The sequence below is a fragment of the Miniopterus schreibersii genome, assembly GCF_964146895.1.
Source record: "Miniopterus schreibersii genome assembly, chromosome: 8".
Lineage (NCBI taxonomy): Eukaryota > Metazoa > Chordata > Mammalia > Chiroptera > Miniopteridae > Miniopterus > Miniopterus schreibersii.
The window spans coordinates 10,633,661-10,652,649 of NC_138109.1; the positions used below are offsets into that span (position 1 = coordinate 10,633,661).

At 55.8% G+C, this 18,989-nt stretch overlaps 1 protein-coding gene across 1 annotated transcript; it reads left to right on the forward strand.

Moving 5' to 3' along the window:
* The first annotated feature begins 1,017 nt into the window (after nt 1–1,017).
* On the forward strand, nt 1,018–3,993 carry CAMK2N1 (calcium/calmodulin dependent protein kinase II inhibitor 1). Its single transcript, XM_081145540.1, has 2 exons — nt 1,018–1,274; nt 2,677–3,993. The coding sequence occupies exons 1-2, from the start codon at nt 1,109–1,111 to the stop codon at nt 2,745–2,747; spliced, it is 237 nt and encodes a 78-aa protein (XP_081001666.1). The 5' UTR covers nt 1,018–1,108; the 3' UTR covers nt 2,748–3,993.
* Nucleotides 3,994–18,989: the final 14,996 nt, after the last annotated feature.

Below are 18,989 nucleotides of genomic sequence, written 5' to 3' on the forward strand. Positions count from 1 at the left end.
GCCCCGCAGCCCCCGGGGAAAGCGGAGCGGGCGGATCCGGCTCGGGGCCGGTAAACACCCGGCGGGAGGGCGGGGCGGGGCGGGGCGGGGCGGGGGCGGTGCCGCGGACCTCCAGGCGGGGGCGGGGCGCGGGGGCCCCTCCGCGCGGCCGGACGCCGGGTGCCGGGGGCGGGGGCAGGAAGCCGGCGGCGGCTCGGGCGGGCCGGCGCGGCCCCGTGACGTCTCCCGGCTTCCAGGGCCGTCTCCCCGAGGCCCCGGCCCCCCCGCCCCGCTCTGTTCTCGGGGCCTCGCCTCCGCCCGTGCGGCTCGCCGGCGGCCCCGCGCCTCGGCCCCGCTTCCTCGCCTCCCGCGCGCGCCTCCTTCCCCCCGCGTCCCCCCGGCATCTCCTCCGCCCTCGATCCTGACCTCGCCCCCCTCCCGCTCGCCCTTCCCTCCCCCTGCCTCTCTCCCGCTCTCTCCCGTCCGTCCCCCCTCCCTGCCTCCCTCCCTCTCGGTCTGTTTTCCTCCCCGCCTCCCTCCCTCCCTCCCTCCCTCCCTCCCTCCCTCCGGGTATCCACCCCCCTCTCGAGTCTTCCCTCCTCCCTCCTCCCTCCCTCCCTCTCCCCTCCGCCCCGCGACACCCGCCGCGCTCAGCTCCCCAGTCAGCCGCCGGGACCCGCGCCGCCGCCGCCCGCACTCGCCGCAGGACCAGCCCGCCGGCTCCCCGCAGCGCGCCTCCCTCGGCCCCGCGTCCTCGGGGCTCCCGGGGACCCCCTTCCTCCTCGCGGCTCCGGCCCCGCCCGGCCCGGCCCGGCCGCAGCGCAGCGCCCGAGGCGCCGAGGATGTGAGTCCTGCCCGCCGCCGCCCGAGCAGCAGCCACTCGCGCGCGGGGCCGGAGCGGGAGCGGGCGCGGGCGCGGGAGCCGGGGCGCAGCGCAGCGGCGGGCGCTCGCGGGTCGCTCGGCGGGCGGCGCGCTCCTGCCCTCGCCGCGCGCTCCTGCCTCGCGGCGCCGCCGCAGCCCGCGGGCCGTCCCCGGCCGGCCGCCCCCGGCCCCAGCGCCGCTGACCTGTCCGCCGCGGGCGCGGACGCGGGCGGAGGAGGCGCCGCCGCAGGGCCCCCGGACGGAGCCATGTCGGAGGTGCTGCCCTACGGCGACGAGAAGCTGAGCCCCTACGGCGACGGCGGCGACGTGGGCCAGATCTTCTCCTGCCGCCTGCAGGACACCAACAACTTCTTCGGCGCCGGGCAGAACAAGCGGCCGCCCAAGCTGGGCCAGATCGGCCGGAGCAAGCGGGGTGAGTTCGCGGCCTCCTTCCCGACACCCCGGTTCTCGGGCGCCGAGGCCTGGCCGCGCTTTCCGGGGGTCTCCCGCACCCGGGAGCCCTTTCCGACCCCACGGAATCCCATCGCGCGGAGCTGGGGGATCCCGCACTGCGGCCGGGCCCCAGGCGCCCGCGCGATTCCCCGCGGGGTCACCCGGGGGGCGTGGCGGCTTCTCGCCGCGGCGGGGGCTGAGGCTACACTGGGACCCCCCCGCACCGAAGTTTGCTTTCTGATGTCTACCCCCACCCCGCGTTTGCGCAGCGCAGTCGCTCTACAGCGGGGTGCGCGCGCGCGGTGTCGGTGCTGGGGTCCCAGGACCCCCCAAGGGTCGGCGTGGGGAAGTGCGGAGAGAGGACCCCATTCCTGCGGGGAAGTCGAGGGTCTTTCGGGGTTTTCCTTGTGACTCGGGGGGAGGGAGTTTGCCGAGCCCCGGGCGCTCCGCGCGAGACCTGGACAAGCCCGGGGGAGACGGGCCGGAGGGGAGCCCCCGGGGCGCGGGGACGGCGAGGGAGACCCACGGCCGCGGGAGACACCGAGACGCAGAGACGGGGAGGGAGCCGGGGGGGGTGGGGACCCGGATGGGCAGCGACCGAGACAAAGCTCGAGAGAGGGAGCCAGAGCGGGGAGACGGCGAGCGCGGACGCTCGTCTGCGGAGGGCAGGGAGGCAGCTGAAACAATGAGGGCGACCGGCACCCCAGACGCAGAGAGACCTCGACAGGTGACCGTCGCGCCGAGAGACTAACGGGGGGATCGAGGAAGGCGAGGCTCGGTCGTGCTGGCGAGAGGGGCGGGGGACGCGGGGAGAGGCAGGCGCGCGGGGACGCGGCGCGCCCCGGGCGGGCTCGAAGGCAGGCTCCGCGCCCGCAGCGTCGGGGACCCTGGAGAGGCCGAGCCCGCCCGCCCAGGCGAGGCCGGATCCCGGGACCCGCTGCGCGCCGCCCGCGGGGACCGGCCCCCAGCGGCCTCTCTCCCTCCGCGCAGCGCCTCACCCAGGCTGGGAGCACCCCCGCCTCCCCGAGGGTCCCAGACCCCGAGACCTGGGCTCCTCCTCCCCTCCCTCTTCTGATCTGGAGCCTCCTTTCTAAACCAGTGCGCCCCGGGGGTGGGGTGGGGTGGGTGGTGTGGAAGCGGCCTGGGCTTCGAGATCTGTGCGCTCTCGGAGTCCTTTTCTCAGAACTGAGCTGGGACACAGCGAGGGGGGGGAGTGGCTCGGGGAAAGCCTCCGAGGGGCCCCGCGCGGAGGCCGAAGGGGATGGGGCTGCGTCCGCGAGCTAGGAGCCCGCCCGCAGGGTCCCCCTGCTTGGGGGCGTCACCGGGACCCCTGGCGAGGCCCAGCGAGCTGACTTTTCCTTTTCTCCCCCCTTTTTTTGCAGTTGTTATTGAAGATGATAGGATTGATGACGTGCTGAAAAATATGACAGACAAGGCACCTCCTGGTGTCTAACTGCCCCAAAGACAATGAGTTAAGGGAGAGAATATAAGTAAGAACGGCGGTAACAGTTATGGGCGAAAAGAGAAAGCACTTTGAAATTTATTTCTAGCTTGCTACCTGCGATGAAGTCAACAACCTGTATCTCGTGTCGGGCCGGGAGACAGACGAGGCGGGCGGAGGAGAGGAGGCTCCGGGCTCCTCTGCAGAAATAAAAAGTAAAAAATAAATTAAAAAAACACAACAAAATCAGTATATACACACATGTAAAGAAATAAAAAAAAAGTCTCAGTTGCAGCTATTTGTCAAAATTAATATCCATTTCTTTTTATATACAGTGAATATTGCGCAATTATAGATCGGGATTTTGAACCACTTAAATAATGAAGCCGCAACACCGGGTGTTTTGAGGTGTTAGCATTCTTTGCTGATTTGGCTGTTCCCAATGTTTACATTATTTAATCTTGCAAAAATTATTCTGTGCACTTGGATGTGAAATGCTGTTCAGTTTTATTTTTTTATGTTGTTATCCTTGGATGTACAAAAAAAAAAAAAGATCTATAGATAGTCTGTTTTATTTTGGTCATCTTTCAAAGTATCAGGAATGTGTTTAAGAGAACTTTTCTAAGGAATGATACATAGAAAGTATCCTTGTTTTATTTTAAAATGAATTGTAAAGCTTGTGTTTCTTTGTTGCTGCAAGCTATTTGCCCAAGTTAATGCAAATGGACACATTTTATATGTCAGGAAAGAAAAACCATAAAAAAAAAAAAAAAAAAAAAAACCACACAAAGAAAAAAATGCTTGAGCTTTTTCTAACCTCTCTCTGCAGTCTGTTGTGTGAGCAGCCTGTTTTTTTCTCTAATATTGTGTCAGTTTATTTTTCTTTAATGGACTGTAAAAAAAAAAAAATGTAATCACAAGAGTGCCAAATATCTTGAAATGCCAAAAGGCATTTTGGTTTCTTTTCTTTTTCCTTGTGCTCTGAGTCCACGTAAAGGAATGCTTAGAGTGTCTTTTCTGTTATTTATAGGGGTTCTCTTAAGGCACACCAGCTGCCCGTTTTGCATGGTATTTGCAAAAAATGCCTCTTGCGTGAGGAAATCTTTTACCATTCTTTTGTTTGCAACTTTGGACCTCAAGAGGTTTCTTCCCTTCCCTTCCCTGTTCCTCTTTTCTTAATTCGATACTCTGTATGTTGCACCTTTAACCAGCACACAGGGCTATTTCTCCGATGTACAATAAAACAACCGTTCCTGTGTCTCACTCCTCTCTTTGCTCTGCTCTGGTTCTGGGGGACTTGCTTTTTGCCTACTGGTTGCAGACACGGAGTGAAGGGTAGCTCTGGTCTGTGACGCAGGAAGGCAAAGCAGAGGGCACTGTGGGTTGGGCTCAGGTGGTGAGAAAGACAAGCTGGACAGGCAAGGCCACCGCCAAAGAGCAAGTTCATTCAATACGGATTTTCCGCTGCTTTCCTGAGGTGGTTGCCATCCCTGGGCTGGGGGGTGGGGGAGATGGAGGGCTCTTGTTAAGAGCGGTGTTTGGAGACCGGCAGGCTTGGATTCAAATTCCCGTTCCTTCGCTTCCTTAACTGTATGAACTTGAGCAAGTCCCTTCACTTTAAGCCTCACTTTCCAAATCTGTGAAGTGGGGGTAATGCAGCTCCCACCTCACAGGCTTGTTGGGGAGATTAAATACGTGTAATCCTTTAGGAAGGCCACCTGTCGGGAAAGGCAGGGCTGAGGAAGAGCTAGGCTCCCCTCCCCCCTTCTTCCTGAGTTCACAGATCCCGGCCTGACGGCTGAGCCTGGTCCTTTGGGGCCCACAGCCTGGGATGTCTCAGGCTTCCTCACTCAGCAGCTTTCCTGCAATCACCACTCAAAAAGGCTCGTTATGAAAAAAATTCTCAGCCCCTTGTGTTCAGGCAGTTAACGGTGGGGGAGCAGGGCCCTGGGGGAGGAGGGGTTGGGAGGAGGAATTTGGCTGAAGAAAGGCCGGGAGAGTTTTTTTCTCCTGGGCTGTTCCACATCCAGGAGCCCCAGTGCCGGGAGCTTTTAATGTGTTTGTTGTAAAACTGTCAGCCTGGGAGTCACAACACAGCTCACAGTGACAGGAGCCTGCCTGTGACTCAGACATCAGGTAAGACAGGCCCTGGGGTGGGGTTGGTGGGGAGGAAGAGGGGCTCCAGAGGGCCCGTGGGGGAGGGGTGATGTCGCACCCTGCTTCCCAGGGGGTGGGGGCCCAGCGCTGAGGACCCAGCAGAGAGCTCTCCTCCCATCAGTCATTGTTAGGAATAGTGGGGGAGCTGGCACTGGCAACGCCAGCCGGATGATTTGGGAATACGAGCTTGACTTTCCCAGGCGGCGTGCCCCTGTCCCTGAACCTGGCTCTGCTTCCTGCCCACCCCAGAGAATCCCAGCATTTTGGAGCTAATGGGCCTTTAGCCTTCATGAAGCCCAGTTTTCCTGGTGAGAAGCCCGAGGGGTGCCTCACAGAGAGTTAGGGGCAGGGCCCACCTGTGTGCCATCCATCTGCCAGGGTGGGTAGGAGCCCTAGTGAAAGCTGCTTTCGGGAGGCGCAGACATGTTCCACCCAGGAGTAATTACCACTTACCTGATCAAAGTTCTGCAATTACAAAGTGCTTTCCCTTCCACAGTCTCACATTCCTGACCCAGCAACCCTAGAAACCCACCACCACGAACTCTCTTTGTGAGGAAACCGACACCCCAGAAGGGCTAAAAGGACCACACCGCATCCACATTGATTAAGCTTTTGCTGTTTACCCCACTCACAACAGCCCCGTGAAGTAGGCATCGTTATCTTGATTGTGCGGAAGAAGTCCCGGCTCAGAGACCTTAAGTAACTTGTATGAGGTCACTCAGCTAGTTCAGTCACAGGCAGAACTCAAACCCAGAGCCTAAACTCCAGGATGGGGTTGCAGACTCATCCGACTCCAGCCCCAGGCTCAGACCCAGCTGCAGCCACTGTCCTTCAGCCTTAAGGATCTTTTTGTGGGTTTGTTGTTTTGAGGCTGGGCTCTCCCGCTGTTCGGCACCACAGACAACTGCGTAAGGGGTCAGAGGGAGGCAGGGCTTGGATGTGGTCAGCTAAGGTCCCGAGCTGCCCTCTGCTGGGAAGGGGGGAGTGCGGGAGCCCTTGGCCAAGGCTCCAGGTTCATTTTAATAAGTGATGTATTAAAATGTTCCTGCTGGAGGCCACCCCGCCAGCCAGGGCAGGGTTCTCTGCCTGGGAAGGCAGAGTCTGCCTTTCCCCAGGACTCCACTCAGCAAAAGGGGCCATAAATCTTATACATCCACTCTAACGCTGGGGTAAACATTTGTTGAGAAAGCACTTTGGGAACTGGGCAGATATCAAATTATACCAAGTGCAGGATATCTGGTTAGGTAGCAATAAATATGAAAAAGGGCATCAACAACCCGAGGTGGGGGAGGGTGTCTGCAGGCCTCCACGCATGGATGGAGCATTCGGAGCTGCATCCTTCGAGCTCCACTAATTGAATGCTTGTAATAAGCATCCATCTCTTCGGCTTCGGCTTCTGTGGCCTGTCCAGGCAGACAGCCTGAAGGGATATCAAAAAAGCACCTCCAAGGGTTGGGAATTGGCAAATTAAGTTTTAAAAGAAAGACTTAAAAAATTACTGCTGTCTGGAGGCCACGATGGAGTGAGCTCGGGGGGCACCTCTGCAGAGAGCACGCAGCAAGTTCGGGGGTCCTGAGGGCCCAACGCAAGGGGCAGAGAGAGTAAAGGGCACAGAATTAGGACTTAGATGACTTGGATTGGAAACTTCTCTGCTACGCTTTCTAGTTGTGACTTGGGGCCCGTTTCTCAAGCTCTTTGGGCCTCTGTAAAACGGGGAAGCTAAATGCCTGCCGCACAAATAAGCAGAACCCCTTCCACCTCCCCCAGCACAGGGCCTGGTGCACAAAAAATGGTAGCCATCAATATGAACACATGTGAAGTGCCTACTATGTGCCAGGCGATGGACTTTCGAGACCTGGCAAACAGTCTGGCTGCACAAAGCCTCTATGGGTTTTTTTGGCAGCCTCGAGCTGACACCCAAGGGGACGAAGGGGCAGTGGAAGTGTCACCGCAGGGTTGGGGGTGGAGGAGGCAGCTTGCATCTCATTGTCTCTATCAGCTCCCCAAAGCCCCCAACAAATCCAACCCTAAGTCAGTCTGTGTGCTTGCTCTCCAAAGGGGTGTCAAGGGAAGTCTCCACCCCCTTCTAACCAGACTGTCCAAAGTCTTCCCGCTCTGGATGGAGACTCGCAGGGATGACTGTGCCCTAGGGAGGGAAGAGCTTGGCTTCCTGCTTGGATCCCCTCCTTCTACAGATCCTCCTTGAGTTTCATTCTCTTGACAGATATCAACTCAGCACCTACTATGGGCCAGGCCCCGTGCCAGGCTCACTGGGTATGCAATGGTGAGGAAATGAGTTTTCCCTGGCTTGAAAATGATGGTAGTTCCCACAGAAATGAGGTTGGGAGCTTGGGGCTCAGATCCTCCCAAAGTCAGCGGCTCAGATCCTTAATGCTGGCAAAAAGAGGGAACCAAGGGGAACTGGGTCTTGGGATTGCCTGAAGTGCAAACATGAGAGCCGCTTAAAAAAACACAAACTTTCACTTTCCAATAGTTTTAGATTTACAGAAACGTTGTGAGGATAGTACATCTCCCCCTGACCCAGTTTCCTCTCTCGTTCATATCTGGTGTCACTATGGTTCATTTTCCACAGTGAAGGACCCAACATCGGTGCATTACTATTAACTGAACTCCACGTTTCATTCGTTTTTATCTGGTGCCCTTTTTCTGTTCCAGGACTCCATCCGGAATAGCACATTACGTTCAGTCATCGTGGCTCCTTAGGCACCCCTTGGCTGAGACTTTCCTTTTTTTTTTTTTTTTTTTGATGGAATACCGGTCAGGTATTTTGTAGACTGTCCCTCTGCTGGGGTTTGTCTGATTTTTTCCTCGCAGCTCAAAGGGAGTTACGGGTTTTGGGAGAAAGATCATGGAAGTAAAGGGTCACGCTCATCACATCATGTCAAGGATACATGCTATCAACATGGCTTATCACTGTTGATGTTGACCTTGAGGCGGCCTTTGTCAGGTTTCCTCACTGCAGAGTCACTCTCCCTCCCCTCTTTCCATACTGTGCTCCTTGGAACGAAGTCACTATGTTGAGCCCACTTGAAGAGTGGGGAGTTATGCTCTCTCTCTCGGGCGGGGGGAGCATCTCCATATGTTACTTGGGATTCTTCTGTCCAGGTGATGTAGTGACCCACTTATCAGCGGCTCACCTTTGCCTCTGTGTCAGGCAAGCCGCTGTGGTTTAGATGTAATCATGAGTTCCAGGCACACCGGGGATAAACAAAAATGCCCACAAGGCCCAAGGTACTGCCTGATGACCGATAGATGGAACCTTAAAAAAAAAAGAGAGAGAGAGATTAAAAAAAAACCACACAAGCCTTAATAAAAGCAACTTCCTGTGGAGGGGACCTGTCACTCTGCTTAGAAACTGTGCAGAATTTTCTCTTGGAAACCTTCAGGCAGCTGCTCTGGTTTATAAAATCTGCCTATTGGAGGGAAGGAGAAAAGGAAAAAAGGTTGTCGTTATTCCAGCAACAGAGATTCTCCCAAACCATGTGCAAAAATAAATCCTTGGAGACTGAGCTGTATCCGGGGAAACCTGGCAGCTGGGCTGGAGCTTGTGGGGTGGGCCCTGGGGATAGAGAGCGTGTCCTCCGGCCCCAGGCGCTTCTCCAGTGGGACTAAGAGCCCAGAAAGATAGCCCCACCTTGCTGGCACTGGGCCCCCATCCATCCCCCCGTTTCTGGGATGAAGGTTTGGCTTCCTGTGTCGCCTCTCACATGGGGAGGTTTGTTCTCAAACAGGGGCAGTGTACACCCGCGGGCCTGCAGGAAGGTCCTTGACCCAGAAACAGCTGTTTTGAGGACAAAGGATCACTAAAGGGGAAGGGAGGTCAGGAAGGACAGGCTGAGGGAAGAGCAGGACCCGGGAAATGTGCCATGGGAAATCCTAACAAAGGGGGGGGCAGCCAGGGGGGACAGGAAGTTGCCAGGGAAAGGGGTGTCTCCTCAGGCAGAGAGTGGGTGGCTAGGGGCTGAGAGAGTTTGGTTTGGAAGGGTGTTTGGGAGAGGAAATCAACTAATTAACTGATTAATTAAACAAATCCATATTCAAGGGCTCATCTGTGAGGCGTGGGGCGGGGTGACCACAGGGGAGACAGGGCTTGCTAAAGCGAGGCCTTTTCTGGCTCTCGGGGACCTCACTGCCTGGTCGTCCGCCATTCAGCCACCGTGAAACTTCAGGAGGGCAGGAAGGCGGGGGCCCACAGGAAGCTTAGGAAACCCTCCGAGAACCCAAATAGATGCCACCAGCATTCACAGTGGGTGTCTCAGCATGGACTGGCCATCACACTCCACTCCCGACCGACCGTGGGACGGTCACCACACGCAGGTATATTGCTTCTCTGGGGCTCCGGTTCCCAGTATGGAAAATAATATTTATGAGGTGCTTGCTATAGGCCAGTGGCTGTTCCACACGCCTTGCATTTATTTCATTTTCACCGCCACCCTGTGAGGGGTCACCATCGTTATCACCCTCCTGGTTTTACAGATAAGGGACACTGAGGCGCAGAGCAGTGTCACCTGCCCAAGGTCGCCAGACAGACGGTGGAGCTGCGATGGAAGGAAGCCCCAGGTCCCAGCTGCTTCCTTGCAGGGAAGGGGGCTGGGACTGGCCCGCTTTCCACGGCTCCTGGCAGCTCCGGGAGCGCGCAGGTTCTGAGCCTAAAGCGCCCATGTCCCGTCGGGGGGAGGGGGAGGGGAGGCTGAGGATCCGGTTGGCCGTGAACCCTGGACCGGGTCAGCGGTTGCCATGGGGACGGCCGGGCGGAGGCGGCGGGCCGCGGCCGGTGGCCCCGCGGGGCAGTTCCGGGGAGCTCGGGCCAATGGCAGGCGGTGGCCGCGCGCCCGCACCTGGGGCGCGTTTTCTGGGCAGACGGAGCCGCGTCAATTCTCCCGTCTCAGCCCCGGGGCGCCCGCAAGTCCCCTGCAGCGCCTGGGCCTCCGCGGACCTGAACTCAATCCCCCGCGGGGCCGCGCGTAGCTCCGGTTCCTCCGTGAATTATTTACCGAGCCTGGCGGCCTCCCGGGCCCGCGCCGCCACCCCCGCGCCTCCCGCGCCTCCCGCGCGCGGCGCTGCGCGTCCTGGGCCGCAGCTGCCCCTGGACCCCAGAAGTTCCCCCGTCGGGCCGAGGAGCGCCTGCTAATGCCCGTCAGGGGCACTGTGTGTTATCCCATTGCACATAAGGAGAAACTGAGGCCTGGGGGGTTTGAGGAAAGCCAGAAGTGAGAACAGCCCAGGCCTGGCTCGCACTCTTTACTCTTAACCAGGCCTGACTCCACGCCTTGTCGCCTCCCTAGCCTGAGGGCCTTTTACCAGCAGGCACGTCTGTGATATGCCACATGCACAGAGCAACCAGCCAGCCCTGTGCGCCTGGCCCTGTGCTGGGTGCTGGGGACACATGGGTGAGTTGGCACAGCCCCTGCCCTCAAGGTGCTTCTGTCTGCAGTCAGGGGTGGAGGTTAGGGACAGGGAGCAGGCGAGGACAGATTAATTATGATAAAAATGAAGGGCTAGGCACGAAACAATGAGTTCCGGGGCAGAGAGCCATTCAGGGAGCAGGTGGGACTTCAGCTGGGCCTTGGAGATGGCGATGGGGTGGGAGGGGTAGCCTTGGTGTAGGGAAGACCCCGAGCAGAGGCCTGCGAGTTTGGGGTTTGCTTGAGAACAGGCAGGTCCTCAGGGAGGGGAGTGGCTGGAGGAAGGCGTTTGTGGTGCTGCCAGGGTTGGAGGGGAAGCGGCTTCAGGTCAGATCCTGGAAGCTCTTGAAATACGAGCTCAAGGGTCAGTTTAGAGCAGTGCTTTTCAACAGGCGGCAATTTTGCCCTCCAGGGGACAGTTGGCAATGTCTGGAGACATTTCTGGTTGTCACAATGTGGGGAGGGGGTAGAGTAGTTGGCATCTAGCAGGTGGGGTTCAGGGTTGCTGCTAGAAGGCCTTTGCTGCACAGGGCGGCCCCACAGCACAGAATGATCCAGCCCACGTGTGCGGAGGCTGAGAAATCCTGGTTGGAGCGCTCAGGGGCCTTTACCACCAACCAGAGGGAGATTTGGAGCAAGTCACGTAAGTTCTCATGCCTCAGTTCCCTCCTCCCTAAAGTGGGCTGATTATACTGACTAACCCTTGAGGAAACAGCCGTCATCTTTTCCATGCTCACCGAGTGCCCGGCACACCCTAAGTGCTTTACATATGTGATCTCACCTGATCCTTATAACCCAGTGAGGAGCAATACAACTGCTAATAGCAACAAACGTTTGTGGGGCTGCTTCTTAAGTGCCAGGCCCGGAACTAAGCGCTTTACATATATCAATTTATTTAATTCTTGCAACTTCATGAGGGAGGACTATGATAATATCCATTTAACAAGTGGGGAAACAGAGGCACAGAGAATGGAAACTTCCCCAGGGAAATGTCTTATGTTTTGCTATCTCTCCAGCATCTAGGACAGCATCTAAGTAAATACAGTGTGGGGTAAAGGTAGGTTTACAGTTGTGAGTACACAAAACACAACTCATTTTTGTATGGCTATTTATTAATTATTATATTATTTTCCAGATGAACAACTGTAAACCTGCTTTCGCCCCACCCTGTATTTGTTGAGGAGGAAATTCATAACCCCCTGTGGACTTTGTGGGCGATGAAACTCCTGCCACTGTGAGGAGACCGGGGCACAGAAATGTTGAGGGTCTTGCTTGGAGACACAGCAGGGCTTTCACCTCCTTGCTTTCTGGCCGAGGCCTCCGGAAAGCCCCTGGGTGGTGTGTCTGGGCCGTTGGAGCCTGGCTCCATGCCCGCCACTGGCAGAAAGGGACCTCATGTGGGGTGTTTCTGAGATGCCCAGAGGGCAACAGGGCTGCGGGTCTCCGGGGAGTCCCAGCCGAGCTGGAAAGGACTGTCATCTTGGACTCTGACCAAACCCAGCGCTCAGTCAGCACAAGAACGGGCCTGAATTGGACCTGTGAATGCAGAGTTCACATTTAACCCAGCTTAGTCCCAGCCTCAGGAAAGTGGGTACCCGCAGGGCATGTGGGGAGAGTCAGGCATGTGTTGGATGATCACAGAGCTGCTGTGCAGTCTCCACGCTCCGGGCTCCGGGCATGCATCTCAGCCAGGCCTGCCCTCAGCCGCAGAGGGAGCTGCACCATCGAACCCATGGATGCATGAGAAACGGAGGTTGAAAGAAGTGCTGGTTGTCCAAGGGTACCAGCCGAGAGGCTCCAGGCTCGGCCTCTCTGATGCCTACATTAGCCTGAACCCTGAGCACACATTCCGCCGTGACCTGGGGCCTGGTAATTATTTCACTTTTCTGAACCTCATTGTGAAATGGGATCATGAACCCAGGCCTCAGAGGATTGCTGGAAGGATTTAAAGTCGATAACAACGATAGAATGCCCAGCGCCTAGTAGGTTCTTTTCCTGAGCTTTCTGGAGGTCCATCAAATTCGAGCTTTGGGGTAGCCTGGCTGGGGTGCAGTGGAGCCAAATTCAAAGAAGGGGGGCCAAGGGTGGGCAGAGGCTTGGGGGGAGGCCTCTAAAGACTGCCCTGTACTGCTCTATGGAGCATGGCCCCACCCACCCACCTTTGTGGGTCCCTTAGGCTGTAAAGTGGGTGATGCCACTCCGTTGTCTACAAGTGTCCCTGGTGAAGTCCTGGGAGTGAGTTGTGCAGCACCCTCCCTGTTCCCTAAACAGTTACGGGATCGATGGCAGTTACAGGGCGGATGAGGGTGTGGTCTATACTGCAGGCCTCCTTTTTTTCTAAGTCTCTATAAACCTGCTACGCCCTGGCCACGCTGCTCCTTCCAGGATGTGAGCCTTTTTATGCCTCTGCACTACTGCATGTGCCGTTCTCTCAGCCTCTCGCCCCTTTCCATCCAGCCAAATCCGCCCCCCCCGGGTTTCAGCTGACGCACACCTCCTCCAGGAAGCCTTTCCTGATTCCCCGCGACCTGAATTAGGTGCCTCACTCAGGCGCCTGCAGCCCTGTTGCTTCCCTCTGTCCAAGCACTCGTCCCACTGTGTGTCCTGGCTGGTCTGCCCTCCTCCATCGGACTGTGTGTATCTTGGGAAGCACTGGGGCTCTCTTACTGTCTCCACTTCCCCAGGGCTGCACCCAGATGCCTGGCAGGCAGCCGCGCCTCAGGGAATGCTATCGAATTAATGTAATGATAATAACCATCTCTTGCGTATGTAGGGCTCTTTTCCAGTTTCAAAAGCCTTTTTATGACGGTCGTCGTAGGATCCTAAGAGAACTTTTCATCGGAGGCAGGCAGGGTTTGCGTGGTGTTTCCGTTTTGCAGGGAAGAAGACAAGCTGGAGATGAGGCGTGTTCCCCGGAGGCCGTGGGACAGGCGCTCTGCCGCCGCGGCCTCGCCCGGCGCCGGCCTGGGTGTGTTTGGTCCAGGGTGGGAGCCTCCTCAGAGTTCAGATTCTGGGCTTTCTGTCTTGGGGGGGCATGTGGAGAGTTGGGAGGTAGGAGTCATTGCTTTCTAGTCCTTTGTGCGGTGGCGGTGGGGTGGGTGCGGTAAACCTGCTCTCTGAAGGGAAACAGTGGGAGGCAGTGGCCTTCTTCTGCGAAGGTTCGAAGGTTCGTTCACCGCTGTGCTGGTGATGGTATAGAACCCCGAAACTTCAGGAAAAAAGGTCTCCAAACTAGGGGGTGACTAAGTAAACTAGTCACCGATTAGGATGTTTAGCAACCTCAGCTCTTGCATATATATATATATGTGAGAAAATAAAAAGCTGGAAGAAATGGTCGATGGTGTTTTCTTTGGGATGAGATTAATGGATGATTTTTACTTTCTTTTTTTCTACTTCCCTGAATTCTCTAAATATTTTACAGTGGGGATGTATTACTTTGATTATGATGAGAGGATAAGCTATCCCCCCAAACCACAATAGTAGGGGTCACACTCAGGAACACTTTCCTTTTGGACTCAAGAGGGGTGACCGCAGGGAGCTGGCCCCATCCTTAACCCCAGGACACCCTGAGAACACACCCAGGTCAATATTTTTCTTTTGCCTGAGTGGGCAGCTCCCAGGTAATCTTTTCCCAAACAGATCAGGCTGTCCCTTTCGCCTCTCACCTGCTTGATTATCACTTTATATGATGCCTATTGAAACATATAGCCGAGCTGTTTAAATACCCACAGCCATAAACTGTCTTCACCTGATGACAACGAGAATTCCCCAGGCAGGGAGCATCACCGATGAAACGAAATCATTCTGACCACCCCTGTCATCATCACACGCTCCCTCAATCCGGGAGACAAGGGCATTTACGGTGAAGGAAGCGCCAACTGCTGTGTAAGCGGATATGGATTCTGTCAGTCGCTGGCCAGGCCGGCAGCCTGCCAGGGGAAGCCCGCCAGCGGCCAGCTGGTCGGCAAACGGCTGTGCTGGGCGCACAGTAGGTGTTCAGTAATTACTCCTCGGCAAGTTCAATTGAAATTTTTTCTTAGGTGCTGCCTACAAGCGCGACTCTGTTCTGGGGACTGTCATGTGTCCTGGTGAGAAGATGGGGTGCTAAAGGGTGGTCTTCATTTTTAGGCAGTAGAGGCCCATAGATGCTCTCAGGCCCTTCTACTGAGAACATATGAGCTGGGCTTTTGGGATAGTGGTCCCTGACCTGGGGGTCTATGCTAGATGTCATTGTTTCTCCTAATCCTTCTTGGGATATGGGTTTAAATGACCATGATTAGCATCATTGCAATGTTTTACAACCTCTCACCTATCTATCCTGTTTTCCCATCCATCCATCCATCCATCCACCCATCCATCCACCCATCCATCCATCCATCCATCCATCCATCCATCCATCCATCCATCCATCCATCCGTTTTCCCATCCATCCATCCATCCATCCATCCGTTTTCCCATCCATCCATCCATCCATCCACCCACCCACCCACCCATCCATCCATCCATCCATCCATCCATCCATCCATCCATCCATCCATCCATCCATCCATCCATCCGTTTTCCCATCCATCCATCCACCCATCCATCCATCCATCCATCCATCCATCCATCCATCCATCCATCCACCCACCCACCCACCCATCCATCCATCAGACTCTAAGCTCAGATTGCCTGGTTTTAAATCATTTTGTGATCTGGGAGGCAGACAGATGACCAGACACTGAGGGTCCTGTGGGTACAGAGATGAGGGGTCTGACACCCAACTGGAGCCTCAGAGGAGGCTCCATATTGGGTACCATTATCACTATCACCACGATGACTGGGATTCCTTTGACCAGTGGTGGGGCCCCCATCAAACGGAGTCATCAGCAAAGCTGGCATATTCCAGGGACGGAGACGGGCAGGATGGCTGGGGCCCAGAGACTAGCGGAGAGGCCAAGAAGAATCTGAGATGGCACAGGAGCCAGAACAGGGAGAGAGCTTCGCAGACCATAGTTGGATTTGGTTCTGGTCTCAGCAGGGCAGGGATGTGGCATGATTTAAGCTTTTGAAAGCTGGTTGGATGAGGGACTATGGGGGATGGGAAAGACTGGAAGTGGGCGGGGGGTCCTACAGTGGTCTAAAGAGGAGATGATGGTGGCCAGAAGTGGGGGAGTTAGCTGTGAGAAGAGAAGAGGTGTTTGGATTCTGGGTCTATCTTGTGGATAGAGATAGGATTGAGGTGGGTTTGCGATGAGTGATAGAGAGGTATTAAGGTCCTCAAGAATAACACAGTTATTATCCTGAGCTCCTTTGGTTCTTGCTTCTGGAAAGGCTATACTTTCCCTATGGCTTCCTTGCTAGTGGCCCCAGTCCTCAATGGCTATGACAACCCCTCCCTTGTGTTCCCTCCTGTCTCCTTCAACCCAACATACAGGGCTGCCCCCTTCACCCCCCACCAACATCCTGTGCTTTTAAGATGGGGAAAGGCCAAATGAAATCTATCTCCTCAAAGTCTGGCTCTAATGAGAGGCAGAGAAAAAGGACAATCAAAGCAAGAACCAGCCTGGGGGGAAAAAGAAAATATTTTTATCCACCCACCCTGCAAGTTCCCCTCTGGCTCCGAGAAGCCTCAGAAGATTTCTCTCCGAACGTATGAGTAATACCCGGTAAAAACGCTGTCCTCCGAGCAGAGGGAGAAGACGGAGTGGTTCTGTGTTTGATTAGAATTTATTTCCAACCTGCAGCCTTCCTGGTGCCAACCACCCATGCTTGCTCTCGGCCCCTGCAGAGCTTGGCGGCCAGAGAAGCAAGGTGAGGCAAGAGGACCCAGGGAGGAATAGGGAGTGAGGAGAGGAGAGGCCAAGGGATCTGCAGGCTCCAGAGAACTTCCAAGCGTCATGTTGATGGTGGGGACAGGGAGAAGAGGTGTGTTCTCCACTCACTGCCCACAGAGAAGGGACAGCAGGGTTGCCAGTCTAGCATAATCATGAAAAAGAGCTGGTTGGATTCGCTGGGGTCAGGGGAGGGCCGGTAGACTGGAGCAGGCAGTCAGGCTTGGCTACTTGCTTGCTGTGTGATCTTGGGTAGCTCATGTACCCTCTCTGGGTCTCAGTTTCCTCATACGGCTTCGACAGGCTTTTAAAGACTTTGGTGGCTATGAGTTTAGACAATTTCCACATGCCTGTCTGGGAGCCAGTTTGGTTCTCAGTGAGTTGGGTTGGGGGAGGTTCCCCATATGTCAGGCTGAGGAGTGATGTGGGGCAGAGGGGAGGGGCCATGGCAATACTGGAGTATTAAGACTTTGGGGCAAGGACTCTCTTCTTTTTGGGGGGTCATTTCTAGAGGACTTGGGTAAATCACACCAAGTGACTTCATTCATTCATTTATTCATTCATTCATGATTCATCACAGGCTGCATGCCTGATGTTGTGCTGGGTTAGGTGAACAAGACCTGGTCCCTGACCTCGCAAGGCTCTCAATGTGGATGGTGCAGTGTGCTGCTGAGGCCCCCGCTTCAGGACCGAGGCACTCACCCTCCAGTTTCCAGGAGTGTTGCCTGCCGAGAGCTCACTGCTGAGAGCCTCCTTGGGATTGCCCTGAGCCCAAGGCAAGGTCACAGCCCCCTGGCTTCAGTGTGGGAGAACTTGAAGGGCGATCCTGCCCCAGAGCTCCAGATTGTAGCAACTTCAGAGCAGGTCAGCGTCTCCTTCTGCCTAATCCTACTTCCTGCACCCCTCACAGGTACTTTCCCAAGAGCCCCCCGATGAAACTCCTGCATCCAGACCTTCATCCAACAGGCTGTTTATCAGAAGTCTGCCCGAGGACAGCCCTTTGCCCACACTATCTCCTATAGAACTCCCAACAGCCCTTTGAGGGACACACCATGGTTAAACCATTTTACACACAAGGAAACTGGAGTAAAGAGATTAGCTCTCTGCTTGCAGCCTCACAGGGTAGTAAATGGCAGAACTTGGACTTGAACACATGGTACCTGACTCCACAACCGAGCTTGTAACCACCCTCTGGAGCCTGGCCCATCACCAGCAGTCAGCAAAGGGCAGTAAGTAGTCGTAACTTTCCTGCCCGGAGAGTTGGGCTGCGGATGGCTCTGGGCCGTTGCCATTTTCTCTAAGACCTCGCATCCCCTCGCCCTCTCCCCATCTGGCCTGCAGCCGAGATAGTAGCAGCAGCCGCAGTCCTCGTGAGCCTCCCCTGCAGCGAGCAGGGAAAGCAACACCTCCCTCGGCCGGCCACCCACTCTCCAGCTGCCATGCCACACCATTGCTACTGCTGCCAGGGTGGGTGTCTGCCTGTGTGCCACCTCACATGTGGTTGGTGCCCCTGGGGGAACTGCAGGCAGAAGAGATTTGGAATTAGATTTCGCCTTACCCCAAATCTGAGACCCTGGAGGCCGAGGCTCTGGCTGGGCCAGGACCTGTGATAAGCAGTTTGAACAGAGACCTGGCTTGAGTCCCAGTATGAGACCCCCGCCCCCCCAGGCCAAAGACTCAGGAGGGGTTCCTGCACTCCCCTGGGCTTCGGTTCCCCAGCCAGTGGTGGGCAGTGGACCTCTAAGGGCCCTTCAGAGAGCATGTAACGTAGCTCACATCCATGTGGATGGCCCACCCCCTCTGAATTTCCAGAAAGCCATCTCCTCAGTCACTGGGGAAGAGCTTTACGATCTGCCAGCACCTCCGCAGACATGGTCACGTCTGAACCCCTCAGCACGGCTGTGAGGTCGGGTGATCGATCGCTCTCCCAGGTCAGATGGTGAATGGAGGCTCAGAGACCCAAGGGACTTTGCCTCAGGCCATTCAATCTTTGAAATCTCTTGAAATCCCTTCATTTTAAACTACAAATAAAAATGTCTGTTGCTAAATATCAGAACTGAGAGCTTAGAAATCATCTTGAGGGATCCTTCTGTTTGACAGGTGGCACCCTGAGGCCTGATATCCCTCCCAATCCCTGGTGGCGCAATGACCGGTGGCAGAACCAGGACCAAGTCTAGGGCTCACTCAATTACTCTTGGTTGGGTGTTTTTCAGATTTCATGCCATGAGTTATTTCCCATTTAAGACTAAAACCTAAACCGCCAATGGGAAGGCCGATGCCACCCGAGCTTGTGGGCATCTGGTCCGTTTCTGACCTGTTCGCGGGAGATGACTGGGCCTGTCTCACCTTGTAACAGCTGCGGGCGGGCGCGGTGGAGACGGCTTCGTGTATTTATTTTCCTATCACGGTAGCACAGGCGGCCCAGGGAGGAGGTGACGCTGAGGAGCAGGGACAAAGAAATGTGTGTGTTCTGGCAAATTTGGGGAATTAACTCTGAGGTTGTTCCAAGGAGAAAATGATGTTTTGAATCAGGAGTTGTTATACATCTGAGCTCACTGCCTTTTAAAGAACACCTCGTTTACTTAAGTGTTCTGTGTACAGATTTATTTATGCCCGGTTCAGCTTCAAGAAGGACCCGAGTGGCTGGTTATTTAATTAGATTGTGAGTTCCTTGAGGGCTGGAACTACCTTCATTATCTCTCCTCTTCTGACCGGCTAAGTAACTCCTGCTTAACCCCACTGCGTTTCCCCCAGCTGGATTCTATGCCTCTCTCTGCTGCAGCAATCTGTTTCTGTGTCTTTGTTTTCCACTGAATTGTGAGTTCATTGTTGACTGGGATGATGTATGGCACATTTCA